General features: G+C 37.5%; 1 protein-coding gene across 2 annotated transcripts; it reads right to left on the minus strand.

The window, feature by feature from the left end:
* Positions 1-261: 261 nt before the first annotated feature.
* lman2 (lectin, mannose-binding 2) lies at positions 262-11,205 on the minus strand. Of its 2 annotated transcripts, none has more exons than XM_015371537.1 (8): positions 10,856-11,205; positions 9,554-9,660; positions 8,710-8,827; positions 6,647-6,726; positions 5,999-6,160; positions 2,975-3,089; positions 2,685-2,804; positions 262-677 (listed from the first exon to the last, which is right to left on the minus strand). In XM_015371537.1, exons 1-8 carry the CDS (start codon positions 10,989-10,991, stop codon positions 517-519), a joined length of 999 nt encoding a protein of 332 aa, XP_015227023.1. In that variant the 5' UTR covers positions 10,992-11,205; the 3' UTR covers positions 262-516. The 2 variants fall into 2 exon arrangements, with proteins under 2 accessions (XP_015227023.1, XP_015227022.1); XM_015371536.1 differs by lacking the exon at positions 6,647-6,726 and adding an exon at positions 6,770-6,852 and having other exon boundaries at positions 10,856-11,199.
* Between the last annotated feature and the right edge of the window lie 6,840 nt (positions 11,206-18,045).

Consider the following 18,045-nt stretch of genomic DNA (forward strand, 5'->3'; position numbering starts at 1 on the left):
AAAGAGGAAGATTCTGATATTGTGGAGAACAGTATTATCCCCCCCCCCATCCCAAAAAATGATAAACACAATTTTTTCTTCTGCTGTAAATCAAGGTTGCAGGCCAACATATTGGTTGATCTTATTTTGAATGATCATTTTTTAGCCTGGTACTACATGCAAAAACAACATGATTGGAAGACAAAATAAAAGGAAAAAAATCTATCAAAATTTCCCCATTCCCCAAAGATGCTGGAGACACCAGATTAACCAAAAGGCATGTGGTGACAATTCTTTACTGAATTCCATGTTCAAATCTACTTTTGCCCTGCTATCAAAGCATGAGGATACATAAAAGGAAAAAAAAATCCATTCAGGGTAAATGTTGACATCAACAAGCATCCTCCACCTTTTCATTACCGATATTCATTTGTTACTCAGTGCTTTAAAAGTTATAAACATTTGTACAATCTTCAGCAAAATTTCACATTGTATGTGCTCGTTCTGTCATTGTAAATGTCTATGTTGCATCTATGTTCAGTAGAACCTCTTGTTTCTCTCCTGTCTCTTCTGGAAAACCACAGCTCCCACCACTGCACACACAACGATTCCAAGCAGAGCACACAGCAGAAGCAGGAACACCTTCCAACCTGTGAGGGGCGTGCCACGGAAGTTTCCAGTAGGATCATCAATGTTGTCTGCAAAAGAGGGGAAATTTAACAATTTCAATGCAGTCTTTGTGCTATTCTACTCTTGGCTTAACATTTTATTTCACTACCAGTACTACATATCTAACTGCAGTTGCATTCTATTAATCCACAGCCTTCTTGCACACACAAAACCAAGTCATGGTCCTGTAGAGATCACAGGTTTCTCTGGTAGTTTATATCCAAGGGTCCACTTCAGGTTCTTCCTTCTTCAGCCCATATTAAACCATAAATGGTCCATGCAAAGCACAGCATTAGCATCATTGTGTGTTTAAATGAGCAAGCGGCTAAAAGTCTTTTAATGATTAGCAATGGCAACCACAGTTTAACCAGGTTGTTGGTGTATGAGATGGGAAGTCAATGTCGCATTCAGATTCTGGTGCAAGGACATCCAGGCAGCATGGCGCTTATTTCAGGCTGTGATGTATCAGATTTATTGATAAATTGTTGAAAATGTTTCATACTAATTCACGCTTGTGACGATTACGGGTGTAAATAAGAATCGTTTTGTATCGATGCAACAGCCGACGATCCGATGCATCGACACGTCCGCAAGATAATCGATTCATGTTTTTTTTTTTTTTTCCCCTCCGGTCTATTTGTATCCATTTGCTCCTGGGCGTAATTCTCCCTCCCGTGCTGCGGTGGCGCTAAACCTATTTTGCCATCCTACCTGGCTTCCTGGTTATACTCTTACAGCAGTGTGTTGCAGCAAGCTTGACACAGACATTTTTAAATTATGCTGAAAATTGAAGCGCGGTCTGAGCTACACGCTGTGGGTCTAGATACGGCAGAGGCGGCGAGGGAGTGGGGGCAAGTTTAGTCCGATGACGGAGGGACATGAGGGCCAAAAATATCGGAGATCCAGGTGGAAAAAGGGTCCTAGCGTTCTCGTGCACCTCACTCTTCTAGTGGGTCAAACTTCACAAATTGTTTTCCGCAATTTCGGTCATAAAAACAAAACAAGCCGGCCTCCTGTCTGCGGCACTGTTTGCGGTCAGTTACAATTTGGGAGAGGTGCAGCGGAGCGTCTCTCAAGGGGGCGGGGACGTCCACACTCTGGAGCCGAGGTATTGCATTGCACTCATCGCACTGATTTTGTGCAGTATTTTTGCAGTATTTTTTGATGCAACTTTTCTACTTCTGTTATTTGCTGTTGTTTCTAAAAAAAAAATGCTTAACGATATTACAGCTTTCATTGATTTATTTCAAACTTGAAACTTTGTTTAGCCTGTAAGGTGTAAAAAAAAAAAAAATTTTTTTAAATTAATCGATTAATGGAATCGAATCATGGTGTATTCTTGAGTATCGAAAATAATCGAAACGTGTCAGGAAATCGATACTGAATCGAATCGCCATGATGGATGTGATTTACACTAGTAACGATCGTGAATTACAGTTGTAATTAACTAAAACAAGTACTTGTTAAATCAGCAGCTGCACACCATTTGGCATCGTTGGTATGGGGTATTTAAATGTTTACAGCAATCTCTGTGATTGTTACATAAGTACATTCATCTGTACGACTCACCCCATTAATCACCAGAGAGGAAGGTGATGAGTAGGAAACATTGAAATATGTGCAGAATTTATCTATTTTATTGGTGTCAAGTCGACTCAGCAGTGCTGGCATATACTGCGCTACAGTTTCGGATCTGGTAAATCAATCTAGATTAAAGTTTTATATGGTGAGACAATAAATCTCAGAGAAAATTGATGATGCACACCAGCTTCTGTTACCCCCAGTCTCCTCTCTAAGAAACGTGCATATGAGTCACAGTTGGTGTGAGGGACCTCACATTTTCAAGTTTGTTTTTTATGAATCCCAATCTCTGCACTGAAGTGAGCATTTGTGGGTTTGAATGAGACACAAGAATACTATAATGAATAAGAGTATGTATGCACCACTGATACCACTTGACAGTTAATGGAAAACATGTTAACTGGTATAAAGTTTTCCTTTTTCTCCCAACTTCCTACCATGAAATCCTAACCTACCTTTGGGGGACTTAAAAAGGTTGACACTGGGCTCGATTTTAGTCCAGTCCAAGTTCTCTTCCTCTGGGGTGTGGTCCACCATCAGCTGGTACAGCTTCATAGAGATGATGTCATGATTATCTGGCACAATGAAGGATATGAAAGATCGTTGGATATTACTTTCAAAATATAAATATCTAATTGCTTTTTGGCCCAAAAAAAAAAAAGTGAAAGTTTCAGAGAATTGCTTTTAAGTTAATTTAAGTGAGATTCACTTTCCTCACTATTATACTTCCCAGCTCTGTCATTACCTGAGAGGTCTCCAGTTGCTGCTGATGCACCAAAGTAATATCCAGTAGGGAGACGCACACCTCCAATGTCGATGCACTCTTTCCACTCGTTCTTGTCGTCCACATCAACCATCACCTGAAACAAAATAATGCCTATAATATTAGATATTTTGGGTACAAGACTAAAGATGGGGTTCTTGGGTCTTAATGACAAATCGGCAAAAATTGTCATTTTAAACCCAAAGCTAAACATGTTTAGTTTTAAACAAACGTATTTTGTTTGGACAGCAGGCAAAAGAAAAACCTTTTTCACTTCAAAAGAAATTAATCTGAATACTTTTATTTTTTTCAGTGTTCCACTAGATCTAGAGCTGCGTCTACTTGAACTGATTTGCGTCATATACTGAGGTCATCAAGTTATTGGGCCGAGGAAGCGTTCAGTCATTTGATGCAGGAGCGTTGATTTAAAGCTACAGTACATCACCCCTTTGAAGACCGGAGTTTTTACACTCCTTTCCAAGAGGGAAATCTGAGGCCTTGTTTACCAGCTGCAGCTTGGCTCATTAACAGTACATTGATCCGAAACAGATCAGGGATCTGATTCATCAAGTAACACGCTAAATGAGGCCTGAAACATGTGTATGTCACATTTGACACAAAGCTTGTGATCAATCAAAAACAAACTTGGAAAGGAAACGTGCTGTCCCTCACCCGATGTGTCACAAGATCAAAAGACAACTGCATTTTGATACAGCCCGTCTCTCTGATGTCACATCCTGGAACAGTGGGTTTTTAAACCCAACTGCGGGAAGTATGCGCCCTCTTCCCCTCAGGCTTTCAACCATGAAAGGAGAGACTCCAGTATTCTAGCTGGCCATCACTTTCCACCTGGTGGAAACGCTGGAGCCGGGGTCAGATGTTGCTGGTTAACTGGCTGCTTCCCAGTCTTTAGAAGAAGCCTGGGCTGAAAACCCTGGACTGAATGAGGACCCAATGCTGAAAAGTAATCTTCACTGGTACCCGTGCCCAAAATGCAGAACCAGTTCACAAATTTCCCCCACCCCCTTGGTCCAACCAAGAGTAACAACTCTGTTTTATTTACCTTTTAACGTGTATTTTTGCCTGGGTGAGAAGAATTAGTAGTTAAAGAAACATTACAGTTTCCTTATACTGCCACCTATGGCAAAGACACAAAACTACCGCACTGTTTTGCCTGTTTTCTCACCTTGCGCTCATACTTAGTTTTAGTTTTTTTTCACCTTAGGTGGAGTTACCATTGGCGTCTGAGTTGAGCTGGATGCTGGTCACTTCTGAGTATCCGCAAACTCCATCTTGAATATAACGCTTTGATTGTTACCTAGCTTGGACTCATGAAACATATAGGTGCTTGATGACATCAGCAGAAAAGCCCGGGAACTTCTGACCAAAAGTACATTCAGATTCAGTAAAATAGGGAAGGATTAGCTCTGAACTGCTGAGGAACTATTTTTTAGTCTTAAAGGGTCAAAGAAAAATGCTATTTTAAAGATATTTTCCATTAAAAGGGTACAAAATATCTCATTAAATGTTGATTGGTTTATTCTAAAGGCTTTCCTTAGAAATATTCTGCTGTTTTTGTGACCAATACTTAAAGTGTGTTAAAACACGTTAAAGTTGCTGTCAGTTATAATAATTTGACAAACATTTAAATTATCGCTTACCCTTGATTGAAATAATACATTAATTAACTATAGAAGCTCCTTATAGTTATCAATAAATGGATAATAAAACTGCTCAAAATGCATGTGCACACATTTTGGAGGAAAGACCAAAACGGTAACAGAAGGTGAGAAAGTTAGTCGTATAGACCATTTTTTTGACAGGGGTCGGCAACCTGCAGCTCTGAAATGCCCACCTTGCAGCTCCCTGGAGCTTTTTCAAACATTTATGAAAATGGAAAAACATAGATTTTTTTTTTGCTTTAATATGGTGTGCAGGAGGTCAAACAAACATTCATTATGTTTTCCAAAGCTGTAAAAATTTGTATAATAAATAATAATAAATACATTTAAACAATAAATGTTAACATTTCTGTTAAGGGAGATTTGGGTCATGGCTGTTGTAAACCAATCGGCGAGTGTGTCTCGGGCCATGAATCCCAAAGGGAAAAAAGGGAAGATATCTGATGAAAACAGAGGATTCAAAGAAGAATGGACCGAATCATTTGCTTTCATTACTAATGTGAAAGGATTGCCTGCATGTTTGCTTTGTATTAAGAAGTTGCCAAGAAATAAAAGGGAATAACTTGAAAAGGCATTTACCGGGAAGGCATGCTAAATTTGCAGACAATCACAAAGTTGGGAGTGAGAGAAAAAGTTTCAAAGATAGATTAGGATCAAAGATAGATTTAAGAAGTAGATTGCATCTCCAAACTCCACTACTGCTGCTAGTGTCGTCGCAAGACATGGATAACCGTTCACAGATCGAATAGGTAGCGCTCTAATGCAGGTAGGTGAATTTTCTTCCATTTTTCCCCAAATCTTCAAAATAAAAAATAACACCAAAAAACAACTTCTTTGTTGCGTTTCCATAATTTGATTAATGCAACAAAACCTAATACACACAAACCACAAGGTGAAGGGCGGTAAAGCGGCGAGCAGTGAACTCCACGCAGTGAGAGCGTTCACTGCTCCTTCCTCACCTTGTGCTACAATGGGATTTGAACTGAGCAGAGTCGTCACATGATGGGACATTTACTCCAGTATAAACATTTAATCATAAGTGCTTATTATATTTTTAGTCCCATGTATTCCTTTTCTATAGTTGGCTAATATAATTAGAGTCTGTGTTGCTATACAAGGCTTATATAAGACTTTTACATTTTTGTGGCTCCAGACAGCTAGGTTTTTGTTTTTTTTGGTCCAATATGGCTCTTTGAACAGTTTGAACGTTTGTTGTGTTTTATTTCCTATAGGTGACGAGTGATATAAATAGTACATTATAAAAATAAAAAATGCAAGTTATGCTACTTTTAAAAAAAAGACACCTTTCCGGGTCAATACTCACAGTCAATCTTCCTCTGGAATAACGGATAGCAAGGTATGTGTCAAAGTCTCGGTTTCGGATGTCAGCTGAGCAGCCTCCAAGCTCCGATGAACGGCCATCTTTCCCATGATCATAATTCACTGTGCCATTGTTCACCATAGCTGAGATGTAAGGGAAGGAGCGCTGGTAACAAACAAACGATCAGATACAAAATATTAAAGATTCACTGCAACAAAACTACAAAACAAAACAAAAACTGACACAAATGGATGCAATAGACCAGGTGTGTATAAAACAATACAACAGGACTCCTTAAATCATAAAATGTGGTTTTGCAACACTAAAAACTTTTTTTAGCATGCAAAACTAAGCTCATGGTTTCAGATCAAATGGTCAAATAAAAGGATGCAGTGCTTTTAAAATGAAATTATAAATGCAATTTATAGATCATCCAATTTACTGTATAGATTTCAACAAGAATGTGACAATGTAAAATTTCCCATTCAATTTCTGCACATGTATAATTTCTGAAGTAGTACACATGTTAAAATCATTCTGGGATTTAAATGTTGAAATGCTCTGAATTCTGACAACATGCTTCTTAACAATAAAGACATTAAACTCAGCACTGAAACAACAGCTAAGAGCATGCCAACAGGAACCACTCACATCCGTCGACTCATCATTAGAGTAAGTATCTATAAAAACGGCCAGTCCGTGGAAGTGAGCATTGTTGGAAAACACAGGCCCTGAAAAGAAACAAGCAGATCAATCCACTAGAGCCACACTCACATCCATTCCATGGAGGTCATTGCGGAAGGTGTCCAAAAAAATAGCCAGGCCATGAAACTGATCTTGGTTTCCAAACACTGGGCCTAAGGTGGAGGCAGACATGAGGGTGAGATATGAGCGGACAACACACACACTGAACAGCAAATATGAGAAGAAACTGAAACAATGGAAATGGACATTGCATTATGATGGAATCTTGAATTAAGATTGTTACATCTTCTAAAATAATTATTTACAATTCCTGATAAAGTCACTATACTCTACCACAACTACAATTTTTCATCCCTTTAACTTTTTAAATTGACTACTTGCCCTTAAACCAACCTGTTTCGCAAAGAAACTGTACAAATAGATGTCCTATAGTCCTGTCTACATGCCCCAACCCCATATTTTTACAATTTACTGCATACATCTTAAAATCCTGCTTTAATTTGTAAAACTGTCTGTTTGGTGTACGCTGCAGATTAAAAAGGGGTTACTTTATTTAATTTTTGCTTTTGGCTTAGCAAGAGATGTGATGCAACTTAAACATGTCTAACTTGTGCAGCTGCCCTGCTGAATCGCTCCTCCAACAAACGATTTGCTTGGGAACAGATTTTGTCAGAAGGATAGTAAATGTGTTAAATCTAAAAAAAATCTGCACTTTATGTCCAGTCTAGTGTTAGAAATATTCTTTGCCATTCCCTAAAGGTGTGTTAACACCAAATGTGTTTGTTTTGCCTGGACCAAATTATTTACATGGTATCTAAGTATACAGTGTAGCTAAAGAGCATTGTTTAGATTAGATTAACTTTTTGTCCCAAAATAAATTTTATATGGGAACAGACTCTGGCTGCTACATAGTCCAAAGTATGTGTCACACTGCATTCACACATAAAAAGACTGCTATAGAAATTTCATTATAAGACAATGAATAAAATACACAAGGAAGCGTGTGACATTACAGTCACCATAAAAAAATTTGACTTTTTTTTTTTTTTATAAAAACCCTTCTTTAAAAAATCTGTTATATGACAAAATGAATAAATTAAAAAAAATAATGTCAGTTTAGTTTAAATTTTGAATACCATTGCCTATTCCACAATTTACTGCTTGATACTGTTTATTGCCTTAATGGAAAGCGGAACAAATGAGTTCTTATAGCGGTTAATCAACAGGCAGGGACTCTAAGACGTCGCCCTGAAGGAAGAAACTGATGAAGAACCATTTCAGCGAGGTTAAAGGAATGTTTTTGGTTAATATTGCTACGCAAGGGCACAGTTGTCCTCCAATCTCCTGTAGTGGTTCTTTAGCTCCAGAGGGGCATCAAAGCAGGCCACCTAATCTCAAGATGGATGGATGGATGGATGGATGGATGGATGGATGGATGGATGGATGGATGGATGGATGGATGGATGGATGGATGGATGGATGGATGTCATTTTTTTAAGACCATCATTGCAAGAAAAAAAATAAAATGATAAAAATATGCATTTAAAACTATAGAGCACAAAAAGAAAGGGAAAAAAAATCACTGTTCTGTGAATTGCTACATTTGGAAGTAATTGTGGATTTTGCGTTCCACTAAATCCAAACATGGCACACTGAACTGTAAGTTGGTGACAGTGGGATCAGATGAAGGAGTATGCGCTGCATCCGGAGGGTTGCCAGTTCCGTTGTCAGTTCGAGCCCTGGCTCCGGCTTTCATTGTCGTTGTGTCCTTGGGCAAGACACTTCATCTGCATCGCTTACTGATAGTGGTCAGAGGGCCTGGTGGCGACAGTATACGGCAGCCTCGCTTCTGTCAGTGAGCCCCAGGGCAGCTGTGGCTACAATGTAGTTTGCCATAACCAGTGTGTGGATGAAGGACTGAATGTAGTGTAAAGCGTGTTGTTCAGGTCTCCTGAACCATTTACTTCCAGAGAATCTGGGCAAACACAGGAATTGGGATTAAGATTTACCTGGATGGAGTCTATCCTTCGTGTACCAGATGGCAATGCCGTCTCCATGGAGATTCTTCTTTCCTGATCCGTGAACTTTAAACTGCACATGCAGCTCCCAGTCCTTCAGGTAACAAGGCTACAAGGAATTTACATAAACAAAGTGAGAAGGAACAGAAATTTTGAATGCATAAACAAATGCAGTAAGGAGATGGTTTTATTTGCACCAGAGACTTTCGATATCCCCAGTGTCACTTTGAGTTGATGAAGATTGTTTAACAGGATGTGGGAGAGATTTTATGCATTTTTGACAAATCATAAGGCGGATTGATTGAGCCATCTTTTAACAAAGTTTATCAAATGGTACACCACAGAAAAATTCAACCAATGACATGTACCAAATTTACCATAATTTTCCACCCGCTCCACTTGGCCTGGTTCTACTCCACCCCACCCAACTATTTATTAACAATTTCCTTTACTGCTTTTTCAGATAGTTTTTTTTTTTATAGACCTTCTTAGGAGTAGAATTTTTCTTCATTTTGGTCAGAGCAGACAAATCAGATCAATGATAGATTTGCAAAACCTTAAAAGTCTGGCTACATGAAGAGATCTTAATAATTAAATCATGAGAATGTTTATTGGGTTTTGAAGTAATGATAATTATGATGCTTTGGTCTACTTAATAATTTATATTCAAACAAAATTCTTCTAGAATGTACAATTTGTTGGAGTGTGCCTGCTGCCCTGATTGGTTTGGATGCTTGGACCTTGGATTTTTAATGACTCCAAGTGATCAGAGTCATGGAGTGAAACAATCATCCAATTTCATTATTTCCACCAGCATACATTCAATCTTCCTCACCACAGTATTCCATATGGATCCCTGCTTGCTTCTCTCATCTGGAGTAAGTCGGACATATGAGCTTGTCACCAGTGTGCTTCCCCAGAAATCCCACTGACTTCCAACACCTTAAGAGAAATATGAGGCGATCAAAACTTCTAAAAGGAACAATTCATTACTTTTGCAGTCATTAAATTTGCACACAACCTTAAAATATCAGAAGAAAAAAAAAATAAAAAAAACACTTAGTGCCTCACATGGCTAAACATGCACAATGCAAATCCTGGATTTGATTCCTCTTAAACTGACTGAAGTAACTACTGTTCATGAAAACTTTAAACATGGCAGATCTAAGAAATAAAATATGCAAACGGAGACAATACTGCATAAATACAACAATTGTTTGAGCGAGTTATTTTATAACGCCACCTCATACTGCTGGTGTTTAAACGAGCTGTCTGTGTTTGCACTGCAATTTAATGACTGTTTGCACAGCCTTACACGTATGCAGACTAGATTTCCAAAGCATGAGAGGTTTTCCTGCATTGCTTCAGGCACCTGCAGGTAAGGATGCAAGTCAGTTGCTTATCATGATCAACAACCTCAAGGCTTCTACAGGAGGCCAATACAGGGGTGCATGTATGAAAGCAGGCAAAACTAAAAAGTAAAATCACTATCATGATTGTTAGGTACCAGATCAGTGAACTTCACTTTAAATATTCTGAAGGCTAAAGTAAAATAAAACTGAAATCTAAGTTTGAGTCAAGAAGATAATATAATTTGTTTTTAGGAACCTTTACCCTCATTATATACAATAGTGGCAAAAATATAGAAGAACACTCTGCATTTCATTTGTCAACTCAACTTAAATAAAGCCCAAAAATGCATTTCTTCAAATAAATTACAATCTACAATCATGTTATGTTCACTAGTTAGATGAGTTTTAGTCGAACACCTGGCTTTTATCATACCTGGGACAACAAAATAGCAATCCAGGGATATAGGAAGTAGTTAAATCAAACTTTTTGGATGAAATATCTGCCTTAAAGCTTTAGGAGATAAATGGCAGGGGTAATTTTCCAATGGGGAATGTTCTGGACGACCTGCAAAGGATTTAGCAGGCTTCAAGTCAAGCAATCGAGAACTAGATTTGCAGATGTTTCAGAATATCTATCTTTTCCCTTGTAATTTGAAAAAAGCTATGGCAGATGCACATTGTCAGAAATGTGTCAATTTGAGCTGGCGAGATCACTGAAAACTTTTTGAAACCGACGATAGAGAGGAAAACAGACAGAGTTCGGCTGGTTGGTTAGCTTTCCTTACCTTGGTAAGGCTTTGTCAGTGAGTGCTCCCTCTTAAGATGTTCCGCGTTCCCGTCCGTTATATCACAACTAACCAGGCAACACTTCACTAACAGGAAGACAAATGTTGGCCTTAGAAATGTGTTAAAGCCAAACATTTTGTCAAAACAGCATCGAGGGGAAGCTCTATGTTCAACTTCGGGGTTCCAAACTCCTTTAGCCTTTCTCTTCCGACAAGAAACAAGAACCCCTCCGTGTTTATACAGCTCCAACACTTATGCTTTTAGTAGATAATCCCCAAAATGTCAAAAGCGCAAAGAAAAATATTTGTTGAATAAATGTAATAAATATAAATTAATATTTTACTTAAGCAATGCCAGAAAATATTTAACTGTTGTTTGTTCCTGTACGGAAACTCAAAAGTCACGGTATGGCTTTAAGAGCCAATCAGAAAGAAGCACATCGCAAATTAGGCCAATCGGAGAGAAGGTTTTTTTCTTTTATTTGTCCACTAGATGGAGACAAAGACTAAATAAAATAAAATAAAATAAAAAACAGGAGCGACTCAAAAGCAGACCATGTGATGTGACTTTTAATGCATGTTTACAATGTTAGTTTCTGGTACACTTACAATATGCATCAACATTCATGCAGTTTTATTCTGGTATAACATAGAAACAGGTTTGTAGTTTCCACCTCCATTATTGTCAATATAACATATTTATCCAAGATGTAGGCCTCAATTTATGCTTATTTCTCTTTCAAGGAACCTACATTGAAAATAGTTGTGTTTTTTATCCCTTGAGGGTAAAGGTGGTGTTTTATTATCCTCAGGCAAATGAGATTGTCTTTTTAATTTTATTGGGTGACTGCTATCAGTAACTTTGGTACGAGGGTTAAGGTATGTTCTCATCTGTTTGTTATTTCAATTTTATGCTGTTTCTAACAGTGAGGGAAATAAGTATTTGAACATCCAGCTATTTTGCAAGTTCTCCCAAATAGAAATCATGCAGGGGTCTGAAATTGTCATTATAGGTGCATGTCCACTGTGAGAGAAATAATCCAAAAAATGTATGATTTTTAACTATTTATTTGAATGATCTAGCTGCAAATAAGTACTTGAACACCTGTTTTTCAGCTGGAATTCTGACCTTCAAAGACCCGTTAGTCTGCTTTCTAAATGTCCACTTCCACTCCATTTATTATTCTAAATTAGATGCACCTGTTTGAGGTCATTAGCTGTACAAAGACACCTGTCCACCCCATACAATCAGTAAGAATCCAACTACCAACATGGCCAAGACCAAAGAGCTGTCCAAAGACACTAGAGTCAAAATTGTACACAAGGTTGGAATGGGCTACAGGGAAATTACCAAGCAGCTTGGTGAAAAAAGGTCCACTGCTGGAGCAATCATTAGAAAATAAAAGAAGCTAAACATGACATTTAAACATTATAGTCATTAGCACAAAGGTGCTAATGATTTATGCCAAAAGATGAGGTATTGTGCATGTTTTTTTCACAAACAGATAAATAAAAGGCAGTTATCCAGAGTGATTAAATCCAGAAATACACAAGCATTCTCCACAACAACGAACACGCACACACATACACCTAGTACTCGAGTTGAGAGGGGATGGCATCCCCCTTCTTAAAAAAATCTTAAAATTCATCCCCCCCATACCATCCCCTGTGACATTTTAATACAGAATGTGTAAAAGTTCTACTATATATTGACAGTAATAGCAATAATATTGCCGTTTAAACATTTGGCGGGCTGTGGGCGAGTAGCCTTAGCAAAATAAATAAGATCAGTCCTTTGCATATGTCTCTAACTATGTAAGCGCAGTGATAGCCATGTCAGTCCAGGGACTGACTGCAGTTCTAGTTCAAGGTGCCTTGGTCAAGGTCAATGACCGGCATACCTGACATGTAATAACCGTACCATGCATGTTGCTTTAGGCGAATAGACTATATTGAGTAAAATTACCATTCCCATTCTTTTTTTTTTACAGCTAGACTACTGCACACACCCAATCCACGTACCGACCCACCCCCACACACACAAAGAGGTCTGTTAAGGGCAAATCTACAGGTAAAAAGGCAGCACGCATGCATCGCGATGACTCAGACAATAAAATTTCATTGAGGCTAAAGTCATTTGATCAAGCAGGGCGACCTTAAATTTCTCAATCTGGCACTGCCTCTGTCTGATCCATAAATGTCACTGCAGCTTCAGCATCAGCTGTGACTCATCGGTCTGCAGAAAACTTTAGCATTTAACAGTACAGTATCCTGATTTTATTGGACAGAGCCATTTAGGAAAGCAGACGTGACTGCACATACACATTTCTTTCCTATTACTGTTTAATTCAGGTGTAAAAACTCTATAGGGTCTACATCCATTTGAATACAAAAAGCATTGACTAGTTTGGCAACCTGTCTGGTGTTTGGAACCACAGCAAAGTGCTGCCCACAATCTTGGAAAACAAGGCAGAATCTTTCCAGATTCAAATTCTAAAACTTGTTTTTAGGAAGAAGCAGTGATAGCAGGCGTGAATCCAATGAATGGGGAGAGAAGGTTATTTCTATGCAGAGAGATCTAAGACTGGGTTTTCATAACCTGAAAATGGAAAAAAAAAACTTATGATGCAACTACATATCATGCAAGACATGGTTGTCAATCTGCCCCAACTAATTTTTTGTTGTACCTGTTAAAAAAACAAAAACAAAAAAAAACCGATATGAATACTTTTTAAAAGAAAACATTGTTCAAGGATATTGGAGGCAGTGGTACAAAGTAACAGAGTTCATTTACTTGATTACTGTACTTAAGTACATTTTCTGATTATCTTCACTTGAGTAAGTTTTTTGCGGGGGAAACTAATAACTTTCACTTTACTATATTTCAAAGTAAAATATTGAACTTTCTACTACATTTTTAGGAAACTAGTCGTTACTTGTTCCTTTTGGCTCGGCTTATCTTTGTAAGCCACGGTTGATTTTCTCTTAATAATGCGGTTGGCCACACAATGTTTCTCACAAAGTTAACCCTTAAGAACAGATGTCCTGGATGTTTTAGTTATCTCTAAGGCAGCTTATCAGCAGCAATATGCAGAACTTTGAGATGCTGAAGACATAGGAAATGCCTCATGGGAGAAAACCTAAAACATGCAAGATAGCAGCCTTTACGATTGAATTTGGACACCGCTGTTTTAGAGGTGTAATGACGATACAAATGTGAAAAATTCAGGGCCGGTATCATTTATAGTTAAAAGAAATGTTATTAAAGGGTTAGTTATTGCCATGTTGTTAAGTAGGATGAGTCAACACATCAGTTGGTTTCTGAAAGTTACAAGTTTTTTTTAGAATTATACAAGGATGTAATATTATACAGTAAATGTTGCAATGTTAAAGTAACACTTTGAGAATACATTTGGTCCCACACTTATTCAGAGTGTGACCAACTGTACTCTTGAGTGTTACTTTAACACTGCAACATTTACTGTGCATTAGAGCATTTTATTTGTAATTTTAAATACTTAAGTATTTTGAAAAGCAAGTACTTCAGTATTTTAACTTGAGTAGATTTTTGACAGTAAAATTTACTTGTAGTTGAGTAAGATTTGACTATGAGTATTAATACTTTTACTTTAAGTACTACTGCTGAGTACTTCGTCCACCACTGTTTGGAGGTATTTCCTGTCTTCTTTGTCAAATCTTGTCATGGCTGTTTTTTTTATTAAAATATCTGCATTTAGCATTCTTCTGTAATGTAGCCTTTTACACCGCTTTAGATGTCTATAAAATGTGTACAATAAGAATTATTATTACTTTTACTTTATTTTTTATCATTACAGATTTATTTGGCAATAATACTTTATATCCTGTTCTATTTTATTTGTATCTCATATGAGTTCTGAAAAAAAAAGCTGTTTCACATGGCATTTCACAAACAATTTCTTCTTTGTATGTAATGTAATGTGTAATCTGTTGCATTCCAATCCAATTGATTTGATTTAATGTATTCTAATATACTAAATATGTTCTTAAGGATTAACTTTGTGGGATATACCAATTAAATCCAAACAGTATTCATGCCTGTCAGATACAGATTCATAAAATTCTTGTATTTACAAGATGCAATGAGAGGAGGCCCTAGGGCCTACTAAGGACAAGCTTAAAACTCCTAGATGGCTTCAAAGTGCTTTTGTCTCCATCTGGAAATACTGAAGGAAAGACAAGTTTGGGAAACTTTGATCAGACTTTAATCCCCATGACCCAGTCCAGAATAAACACTGGTTTACTATGAATTTATGGTCAATAGATCTATAGTCGACACGCTTTGAACTAAAGGATGTAAAAAGAAAAACTGAAATAAAGGGATGGACAGGCAGACAGACAGAGCCCTAGACTGTGAAAAACTTTCAAAACTGTCAACAAAAATGAGAGCAAAGATTCCCTGACCTCCTAGTCTTCTCTTCCAGATGGCAACAGAGGCATTCCAAAGCCAACCATGAGATTTAATTTCTCCTATGAGTACATGCTGTTCCCTGGGGGTTTCTCTTAATGTGACATACTCAAAACAACCCCCTCGAGAGTCTTCTAAAAGGAATCCCTACCAGCTGCTGGAAGCACCTCAACTGCTTTTCACACTACTGGGAAAATGCTGCCACTGTTTGGACAAGGTCCAGTTTTTACCATTCATATTTGTTATCCTGTTTGTTCAGCAATGAAAAATTGCTTCCTGCATGTGAGGAACATAGATCAAGGCAGATTGTTTGGCTTGGCTTTTATCCTGTTGATTCCTACTTATCTCCGCTGACAGTACATGGCAAGAACCTGGATAGGTCCCCAAATCCATAAGGTATGTAAAGTAACCCTGTCTATCTGCGACTAAGCATTTGACACTAATTTATTCGTAAAGTTTTCACAACACCAATGGAAAAGCTGTTTTTTTCACTCCAGACACACTGTATTCTCATTACCCTAGAGAATGTATTGATCTGAAAATCAAAATGACCAAACTCCTACTCTACTACTTACAGTAGACACTCTCATAATTGTGTCCATGCTCATATGTGATAATCAGCAGAATAAAAAAAAAAAACATTTTATAAGAAAACTGGAAATAAACAATATTTATTGTAGCAGGTTATGATTAGGATTGTAATCCAGCCCTGAATTGTAATGGCATGTAATAGTTCAAAACCATTGATTATGCAGAAAATGATTGATTCAAACCTTTTCTGGCATGCATTACGATTTGGCAACATTTCAAAAAGGATAAAGCTCCCATCATATATCTGTCAACCTCCATATTTCCCTCAAAGTTTTCCCACTGAATCTGGGAATTTTTGGTCCATCCCTTGTAGTTACGAGCTGCCATCTGTAGGCCTGTGGTTCCCTTTGCTGCTTTGTTTTTCCCATGAAATAACCGTGGCTTGTTTTAGGGGTTTTTGCATCTGATTTGGGCCCTGGCACATCTGTGTAAACAGATTTGTGCATTTTGATGTAGATCAGAGGGAACCAGAGGGTTTTGTGGCTCAGTGAATTGCATGTCCAACACAAACCTTGTATTGAATGTTCAGTTGGGTAGAGGACAGAATGGTGGGGTACTGTCTCTCATTACCTGGAATCTTAATGAAGGAAAAGTCTCATGTTGATTCTAGAATATGCTAACGTTTAAGTCAGAAAATTATTCAGTGCATTGACATCCTAACTTATGGAGTCTTAACTAGCATATGAGTTTGAAGATGTTTGTGCAGGAGGATGATTTTGAAAACCATGCGTTAGTTATTAGGTTTGTATGCAAACAAGCCTTTGACTCACATCCTGGCATTCTGTGTGTTTTTTTAAAACTGCTGTAAATAAACTTTGACTTGACTTGATCATAGTTGATCAAGGGGAAGTAAACGGGGGTTGGTTTCCAAAGTAAGGCAATTTGTTTATTGTTTTAACAAGTGCCAAACACCCTGAGGGAAAATACATGTTAAAAAAAAAATACCCAAAGATATTGCAAAGATCTACAATAAGAAATTTAATATACCAAACGACTGTATAGATAACAGAAAGACCTGCATTAATTTGTCTCCAGACACCCCAGAAAATGAATTGTCAGTTTCATAGCATTCTTGTCTGGTACAATAATGATGCATTATTTAGTTTGCTAACTAAATATTGCATCAGTAAAACTCTTTTCATTGCTCAAAGAAATATAAAGGATAAAGCCCCAATTTCCGCCTCTTTAAAAGTGCATAAAGTATGACTGATCAAACAAAAACTCTCAATTAAGCTTTCTATACAGTGTAATTACACTTACCAGATTTCATGTGAAAAAAAATCAATCTTTGTAATTTCTCTCTTTTAGTGTATAATTAATGTGTAATTTGGGTCTATGGGAGTATTTCTCTCCTCAGAGCCATGGAAAATCTTTTCAGGTCAAATCAATGGTCTGACCTACTAGGGATAAGTATTGATTGGGCCCCAGAGAATTAAAGATTTGTGTCAATTTGATGGACTGCAGGGATGGTCATTCTGTGACTTCGCCATGCAGGGTTCATCTAGTTCATGCCTGAGTGCATCACAATCACGCATTCATCATAGAGTATGTAAAGAGCAATAAAAAATAAAACATTTGTTTTTCACATGTATATATGAAATAAATAGTAAATTGGCATGCTTAAGGTTTACCAGTGATTTTTAATTGAGAAGACAACCCGCTTTCACACAGCTGTCATCTTAATTTAGAGCTCCTCTCTTTGGAACCTAACAGAATTGGGTGTTTGATGATTGCAGTCCATTTAAAACTCTTTAGGAAACTTACTGCCACCTGCAGTCACACTACCACTGATCATTAATGAGACTGCTAACTGCAGTCAGCAGATAAAACACACAGACAACACCCTGGAATTGTTTTAAAAACAAGAGACTGTTGAGTTAAAGAACATTTGCATGTATAGCAGAGTTTGAATGCATGTTAAGATGGTTTGAGGAGTAAGGTGACTAACCCTATGTGTTATTTTAAAACTGATTTAATTGGCAAATGTCTGCATTTTTAAGATATTCTATCTTGAGTTTTTGTTTATTATTAACTCTGGTTTAAAGAGAATAAGAGAATAATTGACACAGAATAATGAAAGGTTGCATAAATTAAAGAAGTTCTAAAGAACAGTTTTGGTCGATTTTAGTTCCCCCAGTAGACAAAAGCTGTA

This window comes from Cyprinodon variegatus, unplaced genomic scaffold, assembly GCF_000732505.1.
Source record: "Cyprinodon variegatus isolate N-32 unplaced genomic scaffold, C_variegatus-1.0 Scaffold59, whole genome shotgun sequence".
In the NCBI taxonomy this organism is placed as follows: Eukaryota; Metazoa; Chordata; class Actinopteri; order Cyprinodontiformes; family Cyprinodontidae; genus Cyprinodon; species Cyprinodon variegatus.